This window comes from Phascolarctos cinereus, unplaced genomic scaffold (genome assembly GCF_003287225.1).
Source record: "Phascolarctos cinereus isolate Bilbo 61053 unplaced genomic scaffold, phaCin_HiC Scaffold_5;HRSCAF=322, whole genome shotgun sequence".
NCBI classification, from domain to species: Eukaryota; Metazoa; Chordata; class Mammalia; order Diprotodontia; family Phascolarctidae; genus Phascolarctos; species Phascolarctos cinereus.
In genome coordinates, this window is record NW_027555958.1 from 452,349,450 (window position 1) to 452,365,928 (window position 16,479).

At 49.1% G+C, this 16,479-nt stretch overlaps 1 protein-coding gene and 1 long non-coding RNA gene across 2 annotated transcripts in view; one reads left to right on the top strand and one right to left on the bottom strand.

Moving 5' to 3' along the window:
- The window catches only part of EPS15 (epidermal growth factor receptor pathway substrate 15), a 129,691-nt gene extending 123,733 nt beyond the window's left edge, over positions 1-5,958 (bottom strand). The window contains 1 exon segment of the mRNA XM_020987743.2: positions 5,767-5,958. Coding sequence (XP_020843402.1) covers positions 5,767-5,799 — 33 coding nt within the window. The 5' untranslated portion in view covers positions 5,800-5,958.
- LOC110209459 (uncharacterized) lies at positions 5,874-6,930 on the top strand. Its single transcript, XR_013487438.1, has 2 exons — positions 5,874-5,949; positions 6,554-6,930. It is a non-coding gene; the product is annotated as an uncharacterized LOC110209459 (long non-coding RNA).
- Positions 6,931-16,479: the final 9,549 nt, after the last annotated feature.

The window sequence follows — 16,479 nt, forward strand, 5'->3', positions numbered from 1 at the left end:
TGAGACATCACTTCCTCCATGGGCTCTTTCGATCTGCCCCAAACAAAGCTGTCTCTCCCATCTGCCATTTTCCTAAGAAACTCTACTTGGCCCTTCCTTGACTGTGGTAGTATCTCATTCTCCTTGTATCTGACTTATCTGGTCCCAGTCACATAGATATCCTCTCCGGCTGGGTCCTGAGTTCCTTGAGGACAGACAGGATAGTCAATTCCCAAGCCCCAGCACCCAGCAGTATTGTGCCCTCGGCAAATGTTTGACAAAGTGTTTACTGACTTGGGAAAAGATGAAGTAAGCCAATTTGGCCTCAGGCTCCAGACAAGCCCTTATGTTCTAGATAGGAGACAAGACCCACAAATATCTCTGATAGCTTACAGAATAGCTTTCCTGGTCCTCCCTGTATTTCCTATGAGGATAGTAAAAGGCGAGTCATTCTCAGCTCCAAAGGAGGTCCTTAGGGATTGATTGACTAGTACACTATCTTATATGAAACATTTTAAAGTCACATAGACCTCAAATCACTCAAGCAGAGGCCTCAGTGCCGGTTAGACAACACTGCTGGCTCTTCCTTTTTAAACGCCTAATTCAGATGGTTTTAATTATGCTAATAAACAATTACTAGATGAAGGAGCAGAAACAAAAGTCAAACCAAGCTACCAAGTGGTTGGTTTTTGAACCTACACATTACTGGGTTTCAATTCGATGACACTAAAGACAACCACACAGGTTCCTGGGGTATTTACTCTTCCCGACAGGGCCTAAGGGTGCCTGATAATCGAGGCATTTGTGGGTAGTAGTTGCCTGTTCTGATAAGCCTTGGGAAGTTCTCCATTATGTCTTCAAAACATGCCCCAAGGAGGCAAGAGAACTCTTGGTCTTTATCTGAGCCATCAGGTAGGCAGCTAAGTGGCCTGGGAGAGCGTGGGACTTGGCATCAGGAAGACTCAAGACTACCTCAGCTGCTCCCTGGAGCTGTGTGACCCTAGGCAAGTCACTTCACCTCTCTGCCTCCTCGGTAAAATGGAGATGTTAACCAGACGTGCCTCCCAGGATGGCTGTAACTTCAGAGTGTTTTACAACATGAAAGCTCTATGTAATTGCTTCTGTTCTTTTTGTCATTATTATTATTACTCCACCCTTTTCCCTGGCATCCAAAGTCCAGGATCCAAGCAAGACTCTGTAATTTACTGAGCCGAGGTGACCTTGGCCAGCTGCAGTCAGCCTGTCTGCAGGTGTGGAGGAGGCGCCTAATGAAGCCCAAACCCTCCTAGCTCTCAGGGCATCCGCTGGACCAACTGTCATGGAGCCTGCTGGGACACCTGATTTATTGAGTATAACGTGAAGGGGCTTACAAAGATAAAAAAAAAAGAATGAGTCCCTACCTCTGAGTGGGAGAAAAGGGAAGGAGGGCAAAAGAGAAACAGAAAAGTACACATGAGATAAACGGTAGATACAAAGTAACTTCAGAGAATGGGGCTGGGATGAAGAGCACTTATGGCTGAGAGGGAGGGAAACAACATAATCATCATATTCACACGGCACTTTACAATCTGCAAAACGCCGTACATGTTTTCTCATTCAATCCTTCCAACCATCCTGGGAGGTGGGTGCTATTTGTATTCCCATTTTACAGAAGAAGAAACTGAGGCTGTCAGAGGTGACTTGCCCAGGGTCTCACGACCAGTAAAGGTCTGAGTTCACAGCTACCTCACTGCCTCAAGGATGGGCTCAGGTTGTCAGTGGCTGCAGCTGATGTGAGCCTGGCAGGGGCCTGGGGGCTCCAGAAGGTAAACGTGAGGAGGGAGAGCTTCCAGGCATTGGCAGCAGCCTGGGAGATGGACAGCCTGCCTTCCTCACTTGGGGTCCAGCAGGCAGCCAAGTTAGGATGACTCTCCCCACCCTCAAAACCCTACGTGAATGGGAGATGGCATGAATGGCCATAACATTGGGAAGACACGTGGAGCCAAATGGGGAGTCTACCAGACCATCCTGACTCTCCTCATTGCAGCGCCTGGGGTGTACACAGACCAGGAATGTTTAATGGCACCCAGCCTCTGCCCTCTGAACAGAACTCCTACCATGCAGCTGGGGTGACCCCGGATCTTCACCCCCAGGGGGCTTCCCTGATCCCTCAGCTCTCGGTACTATTCCCCACCACTGGGCCCACATGGCCTGGAGATGAAAGTGAGGCTGGCGTCTTTGCACAGCCCTTTCCACTTACGTGTCATGGCATCACCTCCATGCTGTCACAGGCCTCTTTTAGAACAAAGGACAAACAGCAATCCCCCTAGGACCGGCTCTGTATTCCTGGAGAATGCCCCTATGTGCACTGTCATCTGCCCCACCCCACAGCTGGCAGGCAGGGGCTGTTCCACGTCAGTCCTCTGGGCTAGTGTGTGCCTAGCACATTTCTACAAGCGTACTATTAATCGTGGAATGGAGTTTCGATTGGCTCAGAGATGACCAGAAGGAAACAAATCATCTCGGTTTACAAGAGACTTCCGAAACCACTTGATGAGTTTGACAATGCAGGCATTATTACTATTCCCATTTTCCAGATGGGGAGACTAAAGTTAAGAGAAGGCAAATGTCTTGCCCAAGTGTGTATGAACCCAGGCTGGTAAGTGCTGGACTTGGAATCTCCTGACGTTAGGGTTCTTCCAAGGCGTCTAGACTGGGAAGCTCTTGAGTCAGAACCAAATCATTGAATGGCAGAGCTGACAGGGAGAAGCTCTCTGGTCTTAACCCCCTCATTATACTACCCCCAAGGTAGCTGAGCTGCAGAAGGGTTAGCTAGCTCAGCTCCAGACAAAGTCAAGTGAATGACAGCCCCAGGATGAGAACCCTGGGGACCCCAGAGTCTGCCCAAGGCTCCTGCTCCACCCCACCGCACTGCCTGGTCACCCATCGGTCTCTCCTGTTTCCCCTCCTAGGACTAGAAGAGAAGGAAGGCAAACGACAAGAAAAAGAACCCTTGAACTGAATCCTTTTTCATAAAGCAATGTGGGGGTTTTCCCCTTAATATCACTTTATCTACCAAAACAGAAAGTTAGAAGCCAGGTAAGACTCTTCAAAAACATCTTCTCTGACTAGTGACTAATTCACACTGAGACCTTATAAACCAGAGACTGCAGAAACGTGTTATGGGTATATTCAATGCCACTCTGCAGGACACTGAGAGAGAAAAGACGAAGGCACAACTTCATCCCTGCCCTACGGTTTCTGTACCTCACGGATCAAAAAACCTTTTAAACTCTCCAGGCAGCACACAGTCACACGATGCTAGAGATCATCCCGAGGGCATCGCCACAGTCTACGAACACGCGTTTTGTCTGCTGACTCCTCTCTGGACATCTCAGAATCCAAACCTAAAATTAGCTCCGGCTCCAGCTCCAGCAGGAAGATCCAACAAAGTACCTGCTCTCCAAAGTGAAATCAAGCACAAGCCAGGCAGCCTAAAAGGCGGCCCTGGAAGTGACAGAGAGTACCCAGTTTGGAGTCCAAGGACCTGGATTCAAATCCTGACTCTGCCACTTCCTAGCCAAGAGTCCATGGACGAGTCATTTAACCTCCATAGGCCTTGAAGATGCACAAGAGAACATCTGCTATGTCCTTCCCTGCTCTCTGATCCTATGTCCTGATCTTAAGAAAAAAATGCCTTACAACTGAAGTGTTCATTCTAGTCTTTCAGAGGACTGGTGTTTCTTAGGGTAGATGGTCTCTTCCTCCACAGCCCAATGTCCCTTCAAGACTTAACAGATGGCATAAAAAGCTGCTGGTGATGAGAGCACCATCTTCCTCTTCAAGCAGACTGAGGTAGACCTGCAGCTGGGTCCCAAGGGAGAGCGTGAAGAGGACCCAGCAGGCAGCACCTGATTCCCAAGTCTGTCACAGACAGCATTTTTATGGCCTATGATGGCCTATAAAACTGCAGAAATTGAGTGTGGATGTGCTCAGAATGCAGAAGTAGCCAACAAACACAAAAATCATTACTATCTCACTCTGAGCACAACTTTTCAAAATGACCACTGGAAAATAAAAGCTTCAACCCTGCCAGCAACACTCTAATTATATGAACATTCAAGGCACTGACTTCATTTTTTAAAGAACGAGCTAAAGGCTACAGCTGACTTGGCCCTTCAACTTCAAGAGACATTTATGAACCCAGACCTTGCAACCTGAAAAGGCCCCAAGGAGGATGATTTCTAATACCTCACAAACTACCCAAACACATTCAACCTGCAGCCAGTCTTAGCCAGTCAAGAGACGCGGGTCTGCCCCCAGCCCAGGAGGGCTCCTTGCACAAGCCCTTCTTCAGTAACCTATTAGTTCTGAGAGGGAGACGGCCTGGCTCATGACAAGGGCACTCCTATCTCCTGACAGGTAGTTACAAATAACACCCCTCATCCACCCAGCCACAGGGCCTACCTACATCTCTGCACCAACAAATCCCACACTCAGTGACCGTCACTTCAGCACTTGAGCTGAAGGCAAAGCCCTGCATGACTCCGGAGAGGACCAGGTGAGAAGTCTCCAAGTTGAGAAGGAGGCACCTGAATCACCTCCCTTTATAGAAGGATGGGAGGAATCCAGAGTGGGGGGCTGGGCAGGGCCCGGGCAGTGGTAGGCAGGCAAGCCACAAGCACTGACTAAGGGCCTTCTCGGGGCTGGACACTGAAAGGAAGAGACCTGAGGGTGGGGGCATGAAAGCCAGTTGAAGGAACCGATTCTGGGGGGTAAGGCAATGGAGGCTGGGTGAAAAGAACTCTCCTCTGGGTTAGAAGCCCTGTCCCCCAGCACAGGGAGACTGAGGATTCCGAACTGGAAGCTCACATTTTACAGAGGAATGAACTTGAGGTGGCTCTGACTGCTCCGAGATGGGGAGTTCAGAAGTGGGGAAGGCCAAATAAAATAAAACAACAAAAGTTGGGGGAGATGCTGGCAGGGAGCCGTGGGTACATCCTACTGGCTGCGGCTCAGTTTCCTCATCTGTAAAATCAGAGGGCTGGACCAGCTCTGGATGAAATCCATCAAGCAGCATTTATTAAGTGCCTACGGTGCGCCGGGTGCTTATTAGGGCGGCTCCAGGCACTGTGTTAAGCCCGGGGACCCGAGACAAACCAGACACGGTCTCTGCCCTCAAGGAGCTGTGTCGTGGGGTGGGGGGATTGCTGGGACGCCCCGTTCCAGCTCTATGACCTCTATCCATGACCTTACGATGAAGCGGGGTTCAGTATGTAGGGGTGCTGCCATGGGAAGATGGAGGAGCAACACTTAAGTCCCTCCCCCGCCTCGGTTTCCCCTCTGTAATGGGAAGGGACTGGAGTAGCTCCCCAGTCCCCTCGCACCCTACATGACTCTACGGGGGAAGAGGGTGTCCTTGGCAGACATCTGTCCTTCCCCTGCCTCAGTTTCCCCTCCGCAAAGAGAAGGGGTTGGGCTAGCCCCCGAGTCCCCTCGCGGCCCGAATGAATGACTCGGGGGCAGGCACCGGTCGGTCCCACGAGCCCCAGGAGCAGCCCCGGATGCCGGGGTCCCCGCGGGAGGCCGAGCCGCACTCGCTCCGGGGCGGGTGGGGCTCGGGGCGGGACAGTTGAACTCGGCCGAGGGCGCTCGGGTCAAGTCGGGACGGGACGGCTCGGGCGCGCTCGGCTCGGCTCGGGACCCGACGGTTGGGCCGAGGGGGGGTAGAGGGGGGACGCGGGCGCGGGCACGAGGCGGGGGCGGCCGGGCGGGGCGGGGGCGCGCCCGGGCAGCCCGCCTTATTACCTGGGTCAGGGAGAGCTGGGCCGCCGAAGCCATGGTGTTTCCATCATGCACGGCGAGCGGCCGCGGCGAGGACGGAGGCGGGCGCGGACACGCTCGGGGAAGCGGAGGAGAAAGAGAAGGAAGAGGAGTAGAAGGCGGCGGCGAGGCCCGGGCGGCTCACCCAACTTCAGCAACTTCCCTCCGGTAGCCCCGCCCCGCCCGGCCCGGCCCCGCCCCCGCCCTCACACCCTGCCTCTCCCGCCCTCACTCTGAAGCGCGCGCGCGTGCACACCCCCGCACTCCCCGCTCCCCCGCCCCTCGGCCCCGGGCCGTCCCGAAAACCCGGTGCGGAACCTTCGCTGCCACAGCCTCCGCAGACTCGGCCCGAACCGGAGCCGGACTCCGCCCAGGCCGGCCTACCGCTCGTCCCCTGCCTTTCACTCCCGGCCCCGCAGCCTAGCGCAATGGAAAACCCTGCCAGGATTTCCTTCCCGGCCGGGCCGGAGCGCTCCTCGAGGTCACCTTCCAGCCCATCCCACAACCCCCGGACTAACGTCGGGGAGACTGTGCGGCGTCCCCTAGGCAGCTCAAATTCAACAAGCACGCCCCAGACAGTACTTATGATCCCCCCCCCGTCCCCCAAAACCCGCCTCTGCCTTTCGGAACTCTCCCGTGACCGTCAGGGCTACCCCTATCATGCAGCCACCTGGGCTCCAAGCCTCCACGTGGTCCAACCGAGCCGAGTTTCGTCATTTGTACGTTTCCAGCCGGCCTTCTCTCCATTCACGCGGCCCCCTCCCCTCTCCAGGTCGTCAGTGCCTCTCACCTGGACTACTTGCATCTGTCTTCTGCTTGGTCCAAGTCTTTCCACTCCGGTCTCGCTGCAGCACACACAGCCGCCAAAGCGATTTCCTCCAGTGCGGCTCTCCGCACGCTCCCTGCCCTACTCAGCGAACTCCAGCAGCTCCGAATTCCCTCTAGAGCCAAATACGAATTCTTCTGTTTGACAATGAAAACCCTTCACAACCTGGTTCCAACCTCCCTTTTAAAACTGTATTCTAAATCCAGCCTCAGACACATGACACTTACTAGCTGTATGACCCTGGGCAAGTCACTCCTCTTGCACGCTCAATACGCTACTACACTCATTCTCCGTCTAATTAAGATCCCTAATTTCCTTCCTGATTCAGTTCAAATGCCTCCTTCCATTCAAAGCCTTCTTCTTGGATTCCTGCCCCCTCCCCCCAGCAGCTGCCAGAGCCTTCCACACGAAATAACATATAGGTATAGGTTATCTTCCCCCAGCAAAGTGTCAGCTCCTCAAAACCAGGGACTACTTATTTTTCTTTCTTTTCTTTTCTTTTTTTTTTGTCTTTGCCCAGGTAGGTTTCTTAACGACGTTAAGAAATGTGATTTATGAGTGTTATTTTGAACTTTGTGCACACCCTTTTGCTGAGCAGAGACTGCACACAGTAAGTGATTATTGAATGGAATTCAATAGGACCTTCCTGGCCATCTAATCCACTTTACAGATGATTCAAATTCAGAGTTTCTCACTCCAAAAGCAGCACTCATGGCTGCCCTTGAGCGGGCTACTCGTCCCCTCTGAGCCTGGTATTCTTCATCTATAAAATGGTCAGAGAAGATGCTTGCTAAGACTACTTTCAGCTTTAGCGGTCCAGAGCGCTGGACTTGGAATCAGAAAAGGCCAAGTCCTGAAACTCAACCTTTTTTGAGCCTCAGTTTCCTATCAGCAAAATGGGCATAATCAATCACACGTGCACTAGCTCCGGAACAAGGTTGTTGTGATGGAACCCCTTTGTTAGCCTTAAAGAGCTGTGAAAATTTGAGTTATTGCTCTAACAAAATGGCCAGTTTAGGTGTAGCCTGAGGAAAAATTCCAACGAAAAGCTTCGAGTTAGACGGTCCCACAATGAGGCCTTTGCCAAAATGGGACAGGTGACTTCAGGAAGCCCTGGGTCCCCCCTCCTTGGAGGTCTCCAAGCACTGATGACCATTCACTCACTCATCAGGTGTGTTATACCCGGGATTCCTTCAGTTAAAATCGAGGCTCCCGACACTTACTAGTTCTGTGACCATGAACAAGGCACTCTACCACAGCTAGGTGGTGCGGAGTAGGAAGACCTGAGTTCAAATCCCACCTTAGACACTTAGTTGTCTGACCTTGGGCAAGTCACTTAATATCTGCTTGCCTCAGTTTCTTCCATTGTAAACTATCAATAATAATAGTCCCTACCTGCTAGAATTGTTGAATTGTAGAATCAAATGAGATAATATTTGTAAAGTGCTTAGCATATAGAAAGTAGGCACTATCTAAATGTTATTATTATTGCCCCTCTCTGAGCTTCAGTTTTTTCATCTGTGAAATGAAGATAGATCTAAACTTGTCTTAGACTCGAAGCTGGAAGGGACCTCAATCAAGCAACACACGCTGATTAAGTTTCTAATGTATGCCAGGCACTAGGTATGTTAAAACAATACATGAAACAATCCCTATCACTAGGTAACTGTATTCTAACAGGGGAGACACTGAGCCTCCGGAAAATTAAGTGACTCACCTAACGTCACACGCAGGTAAGTAATAAGTAGCCAAACCTAGAATTCAAAACCGAGTCTTCCAAATCCATCTCCCGCCCTATTTCTGAGGCACACGCTGCTTCAAGAGGTTGTTTCGAACGCCACATAATCTTTAGAATGCTGTATAAATGGGAGTTGCCCTGATTATTGACCAGTGAGGTAGACAAAGACACCAAACTTCCCTCCTGCCCCTAGCTGGTTTGGGATGAGGAATTGAGCTCACACACACACACACACACACACACACACACCACACACACACACGTGCACATTCTTGCCCACGCATGCTCTTGCACACATATACATATACATGCATAGGCACATGCACACTCATCTCAGTGAGTGGAGGGGGCTAGGGGAACACAGACACAGGATTTTCTTTGTATGTCATTCTCAGTTTTGTTTTCTAAGGGCAGTAGACTGCTATCAGCTCAGTCACCAGGGAACACTCCAGTTTTGTGATGTCAGTGTCAGCAAACTGAGAAACACTGTATTATGGCTTTCGTCTCAAAGGAAGGCCCGTGCCTATAGGACTTCACTTGGAAGAAGCTGTTATCTCAGGGCATACAAAGCCCCGTTTTACTTACAGAAAGGGGGAGGGTTAACGGCCTTCTATCCAAACTGTGGTAAGATAACCCTCCTCCCCAGCCCCAACAACAACTGTACTTTCACTTCCATCATGGTGATGTAGAAGGCTGGGGAGGACAGGCTCCTGGTCCCCATTCCCCATGGTCAATTTAATAAATATAGTTTGCCTTGTTCTGGGAAGGGCAACAGGAGATGGGGAGGGGGGCCGCTGCACAAAAATGGCAATTATGTTACAGAACAGTAGGGACCCTGTGCTGGGGCCCCAACACTGGGAGAGAGAAGCCCAGAGAGACAGCAGCAGGGTGGAGGTGTGGTGTCTAGATCGGCCACTGACTGCGGGGGGCCTTGGGCAACTCACATCATTCTGGCCTCAGGTGACTCACCTGTAAAATTAAAAGGCTCAGTCCTATGGGCAGTTATTAGGCAGAATTTTGGAGTCCAAAAATCTGAGTTCACAACCTCTTACCACCACCCATGTCATGGTGACAGGGAAAGGTGGCGGGGGTGGGGGGGGCGGGGGGGGGGAGACTTGAGACTGGAGAGAGCTGGGTTCATATCCCACCTCAGACACTTCCAGGCTAGGTGATGGTGGGACAGGCCTCATTTCCTCATCTCTACCATGCAGATAATACCTGCTGGGCCTGAATACGTGTACAGGGGTCATGCGTGTCTGGGTCTCTTTCCACTAACAATCCCAGAAGGGCAGAAGAAATCTACCTCCTCCACAGGGGACACTCCCTTCCCTGACTCGGTGGCCTCAGCAGAAAAGTCCTGGGGACTTACCTGAAACACCAGAAGGCCAAATGACTGGCCCAGGGTCATAGAGCTAGTGAGTATCAGAGGGCAGGGTTCAGACCCTGCTCTGTCCTGATTCTACACCCAGTGTGCTTTCTACTAATAATAACAATAGCACTCTACCTGCTGGCTCATCTGGCTGATCTATCCACCAAGCTACAACTAACCTCACTGGGAGGTGGATCCAGGTCTCTTCATTCCAAATACTGACAGATCATAGCTCAGAGAAGAAAATAGGATTTAAAGGTCACCTACTCTAACTCCTCCTCATCTGACAGATGAGGAAACTGAGGCCCAGAGAGGGCCACATGCCTCGCCTGAGGTCACCTATGGCATGTGCAGAATTCAAATCCAAGGACCTAAAGCCAGAAACGGGTCTGAACCTGCCTCTTCCTGACTTCAGCCCAGCACCCACCAACCTGTCCCTGTTCCATCAAAAATAAGAACTAACACTTCCATAGTGCTCTAACATTTAGAAAGTATTTTCACAATGACCCATTACTACTATTTCCCCCATTGTACAGATGAATCCGTGCAGCTGAGTGGCCAAGGAGATAGATCTCCAGGCCTGGAGTCAGGAAGACTCATCTTCATGAGTTCAGATCCAGACTCAGACACATAATAAATGTGTGACCCTGGGCAAGTCACTTAACTCTGTTTGCCTCAGTTTCTTCATCTATAAAATGAGCTGGAGAAGGAAATAGCAAACCATTCCAATATCTTTGCCAAGAAAACCCCAAATGAGGTCACGAAAAGTCAAACAAGACTGAAAAACACCTGAACAACAACAGCTGAGTCCAGAAAATGCCATCCAAAACACAAAATTACTTGTTCTGGATCAAGTGACAACATGGATAAGCATTTATTAAGTGCCTACTCAGTGCCAGGCACTACAGGAAGGGTGATGCAACTACAAAGACAAAAGTGGAACAGTCCCTGCCCTCAAAGAGCTTACATTCTATATGAGATGGATGCAAAAAGATGGGAGGGGGGCACTCACAGCTTGGGCGGGGGGAATCATGGAGGGCCTCTTGGCAGAGGTGGTATGGCGCTGAGCTATGAGGCAAGCTTGGGTTTCCAAGAGGCAGAGGCCAGGGGGGAGCATTCCAGGAAGGGCACAGGCATCCTTAGCACAAAGGTGAAGAAATGGAATTCTGTGTAGGGGGCACAAACAGGCCAGTTTAGCTGAAATATGGACAGGGAGCCAAGTGGAATTAAGCTGGAAACAAAAGGTTCGAGCCACGTTATGAATTCCAGAGGAATTTGGCTTTATCCTAGATGTAACAGCTACCAACATTTCTTGGGCAGGGGAGTGACATGGCCAGACCACTTTAGAAAGATCACCTTGATGACTTTGTCAGGGATAGACTAGAATGGGGAGAGACTGGAGCCAGTAGGAGGCTCTCACCACAGTCCAGGTGATGAGGCATGAGCTGTGTGAATGGAGAGGAGAAGGCAGGTGTGTGGGATGCTGAGGAGGTAGAGCTGGCAAGATTTTGAACTGCATGGTTCTATGGGGGCAGGGGGAAAAGAGCATGCCAAGTCAAGGGTGACTCAGGTGGGGAGCCGGGGTGCCCTGGAGGATGGTGGCGCCCTCTCCCGAAAGAAGAAAGTTCAGAAAAGGAATGGCTTTGATGAGGCAAAGATAATGAGTTTTGTTTGGGATGTGATGAGATTGAGACCCTGTGGAGCAAGCTGGTGGAGGGGTCCAGATGGCAGCTGGTGATTCAGGCCTGGAGTCAGGGGAGCAAGACAGTGGTTCTCTCAGTTAAAGGTTAAGAGTCATCTAGACACACACACATACTTACAGTTACTAAGCCTCAGGACTCCTATTCAGGTCTTCTGACTATTACAAGCCTGGTTTGCTGGCTCTTCTTTCCCCCAGGTCATACTGCCTGCCATTACATGTTGGGCCACTTTTTAGGATGGGAAACATCTATAAATGACTAGTTTTCATGTTATTGTAGATGTAGAGCTGGAAGGGACCTTGGAGGCCATGCAGTCCAACCCAACCATTTTACAGATGAGGAGATTGAAGCCCGCGGAGGGGAAGTAACTTAAGATCTTGGGTCTAGAAACAGAAGGGCAGCTAGGTGTCGAAGTGGGTAGATCAACTGTCCGAGAGTCAGGAAGACCTGAGTTCAAATCCAGCTTCAGACACTAGCTGTGTGACCCTGGGCGAGTCACTTAACCCTGTTTGCCTCAGTTTCCTCATCTGTAAAATGAGCTGGAGAAGGAAATGGCAAACCGCTCCAGTATCTCTGCCAAGAAAATTCCAAATCAGGTCATGAAGAGTTGGACATGACTAAAAAACGACTGAACAATGACAAAAAGAGATAGAAAGGACACCAGAGGCCATCTAGTTCAATCCATTTCATTTTACGGATGAGGAGATTGAGGTTGAAAGGGAAAGTGACTACTGACTTAGCACACACTTGTTCAGGGTCCCATAGCCGGTATGTGTCAGACATAGAACTTGGACTCAAGACTTCCCCACTCCAAGTCCAGAATTCTATTAACTTCTCCACTCAGCTGCCTCAGTAGTTCATAAAGTAAAAGAATAATCACTTATACTTGATATCATGATTTACAAAGCTCTGTGATGTAGGGAGTACATTCTCATCCCCATTTTACAGATGAGGAAACTGAGGCTAGGGCCAAAACTAGCCAGTGGCAGAGCAGAGACTTGAAGGCAGCCCCTTGGCTCTGAGGCCAGTGATCACCCTTCACATTCCACTATTCTACCTCCGATGCAAAATGGGGTCTCAACAAGCAAGCTGGGGTGGGGGGGAGGGCGGGGGGAGAGGAAACAGAAAGCGTCCAAACAGCCAGAAGAGCAAAACTGTCACACTTTCAAAAGTACCTCGGTCCATATCCCACTTTGTGGTAATTAATGTCATTGGACCAGCTAATGTGTGGACCCGGCTGTGCATGATGCCAAGCTCTGTACCAGATGGACAAGCATTGCACTTATCACAAAGGAAAGGATTGCCGGAGAGGCAGAGGCACTTTTGTTTACTGGCCTCTTTCCTTCCTTTGTTGATTGTTTTCCTTTTTCCTGTTAGATCAGGGGTTCTTAACCTTGTTTGTACCCTTTAGACAGTCAGGCTGATGAAGTATACAGGATTACAAAGAAAACTAATTCCAGTGAAATCAGTTATCAAAATGTTTTTAAAAACAAGCTTACAGACCCCAGGGGTTAAGAACCCCTATGCTAGAGGGTCCTGGAAATGACAAACAAAAGAAAAAGGTGCTGTGGAAACAAATTTTGCATTCAACCCTGCAGGTCCTTTCATCTGCAGATTTCAAAGTGGTTTTGCCATCAGTAATTACCATCTTGGTTTTATACGTGGGAAGGCAGAGGTACCTCCAAATTAAGTAGCTTGCTTTCGGTCATGTGGCCAGTCAGCTGCCAGGCTACTCTTAGAACAAAGCAGCTCTCTTCACCAGGGATGCTCTAACTAGGCCACATTCTGGGAATCTGAAAGCTTCAAGTAATTAGGCTAAGAGTTTGGGGAACAGGAGGGTTCCATCCCGACCTTTGTATTGAAGCTTTTTTTTTCATTTATGAAAAACTCAACCTCTCGATAATCCGATAGGCTTTTGCTAAGTAGCTCTGCCTCGCTTAAAATGTGTGTATATTCCTACCTCTCTCTATGTGTTTGTACCCATGCGTAAAGACAAAGCTTCTCCTTCTCTCTTCATCCAGTCCCCCTGGCTTTCACAGTCTGTCGGAGCAGAGCAGGTAAGTCATGCCCACTGAGCTGCAGAGAAGTTTGTTCTCTGGCCTAACTGGAGCATTTCAAGACCTTCAATAAATGGATGTCAGTGCTCTCTTCACCAAGGTAGGTCATAGCATTTCTGTGTTCAGTGCCAACCTCCTGAATGTCCCTATTCCTATTGGGGATTTCATTGCTCTTCCATTCTCTTAGGTTAATGATGTTGAGCTCATTGTCAATGCTTCACCTTCACCCCCCATAGCCTTGTTGATTCTATCTCAACAGCATCCTCACTTCTCATGCTCCTCCCACCCTGGTTCAGGTTCTCAGCACCTCCTGCTGAGGCTACTGTACTGGTCTCTCCATTGATCTGCCTGCCACATATTTCCTCCCTCCCACCACAATACAAGCTTCACATAGCCATCAAAGTGATGTTCCTAAGTGCAGCTCTGATCATGTCATGGTCCTACTCCAATAGCATTTTTTTACCTCTAGGATCAGACATAAGCCGATCTGTTTGGCAAAAGAGGGCCCCAACATACCTTTCTATCCTTACTGCACGTGATTACCCTCCACCCATATCGAGGTACAGCCAAACTAACCTCCTGGCCGTTCCTTATACACGTAACTTATCTTGCCTCCATGCCTTTGCCCTGATGGTCTCCCATGCTGGGAATAAATTCCCTCCTCACCTCATGTCTCAGAATCCCTGGTTTTCTTCCAGACTCACCTTCCACGAGGCCTTTCTTGGCACCTCCAGCTATCAGAGGTTCCCCTCAAATCACCGTGTATCAATTTTGTACTTATATATACATAGATATACATACATGTGTATGTATGTATGTATATATATCGTCTCCCCAACTAGAATGTAATTTTTTCTTTGTATCTCCCATGCCTCAGAACAGATGATTAAGAAATGCTTATTTATCTATTTTTTTTCCTCTTCTGTTGAGTTTTGTTTCCTCTTTCTGGTGCTTCCTCCTATTGGTTCTAATTCTTCCTTACAACATCACTAATGTGAAAATATGTTTAATAGGAATGTATATGTGTAGCCTATATCAGATTGTGCGCTGTCTTGGGGAGGGTGAGGAAGAGGAAGGGGGAGAAAATTTTTAAACTCAAAAGCATATGGAAGTGATTGTTGATAAATCAAAATAAATTAATTTTAAAAAAAAGAAATGCTTATTGATCGATCAGTTAATTAGTAGGCAGTTTCATGACTTACTGGAGCCCAAAAAGCTCATTACTAGGTAGTGTACTCTCTGGTGGTGAGTTCAAGCTGGTCCTCAGTCAATCCACAAGCATTTATTAAGTGCCTACTTGCTATGTGCCAAGCATTGTACTGGGCATTGGAATTCAAAGTTAAAAATAAAGTCATCCTTACCTTCAGGGGGTTTATGTCCTGTAAGGGAAAGAATATGAACATAAGTGTAATTACAAAACAAATCCAAGGTAGTTTGGAGAAGAAGCAAATTAGCAACTGGGGGCATCAGCAGACACACAGTATGTCACCGGGGCCATGTTGGGAGCCCTTCCAGCTTGAGGAAACACCCATTAGAGTTTGAGGTTTTCACGTACTCAGGATTACCTTCTCACAAAAATGAGGCATCTGATCAGGGCTCGGTGAAAGAACTCGGTTTGTAGGAGGATTTTTCATTCCATGGCCAGTGAGGGGAAAATAATGGAGGGGGATGGCACATCTGTCCCCTGGCCCCAAGCTGGGAACACAAAGAGCTTGGGAAGGAATCTTGGGGGGCTTTTTTAAGTAGCTGCATTGTGCTTGGTACTAGAGATAAAAGTAGAAAAAACAAAACAACGAACTTACAAACAATAAGCAAAGTACTTCCTCTGCTGGGGACAACGGAGGCAGGAAAGGCAAACAAGCCCCTACCTCTGCTTGGTACGTGGAAAGTGTGCTGGACACGATGCACCCCCTCCTACCCCTGGCTTCTGCCTGATCCTCCCTAAGGCCTGGAAGCTCTCCCTCCTCACCTCTACCTTTCAGAATTCTTGGTTTCCTTCCAAACTCAGCTCCAGTGAAGTCTTTGCTGATCCCCCCCCCCCCCCGGGGCAGCCTTCCTTTCCCCAAACCTCTTTGTGTTCATTTTGTAGAAGGTAAGTATCTGCTTCGACATGTAGACACGCGGCCTCCCTTTAGACTGTGAGCCCCTTGAAGGCAGGGATTTTAGCTTTGTAATCTTCAGCACCTTAATGCCATATTTAAATGTAAAAATAACAATATTTTATTTACTTATTTAATGTAAGAGTCACAAAATTACAGAGCTTTTCAAAGTTAGTAGGCACTTCAGAAGTATGTAGAGTCTTTTTAATTTTTTTATTTTTGGAGGCAGTCAGGGTTAAGTGACTTGCCCAGGGTCACATAGCTAGTATGTGTCTGAGGTCACTTTTGACTCAGGTCCTCCTGACTCTAGGGCAGGTGCTCTATCCACTGCGTCACCTAGCTGCCCCTAGTGTATTTTCTGTGCCTAAAAGTGATATTCTCTACCATAATATTCCCAACAAATGGTTATCCAGGCTTTGCTGGAAGACCACCAGTAAGGTCAATCAGTTAGTGAACAAATATTTACTAATTGATTATGCCCCCTACTTTCCATGAAAGCCCATTCTCACTGGGGATAGCTCTAAGAGTTCTGAGAAAACCATTCAAAAGTCTCTGGATTATTTCAGGCCTCCTGGACGGCTTGGCATTCTGTCCTCAGAGCTTCCAGAAGCAGGATGGTTGGCACCTGGCCTTTGTGTCCTAAGGCAGGTCTTCTTCCACAGCTCCCCAAAAGTCCCTGCTTAGAGGCAGAGAACAGCTCACTCCGTGATGGCCCCTGCTCAGGGCCTTAAGACTTTGGTCCAGGGAGAAACCTGCTCACCTTTGTACCCCTCTTCTCCATCCCCTTTTCACTCCCCTTGACAAAATGGTTTCTCTTCTTTTAGGAAAACCGTTCAAGTAATTTTCTTCAGTCCTTCTCATTTGCCTGTTTTTAGGTCCTGATGTTGCCCTGGGGCCTTTAGCTAAAAT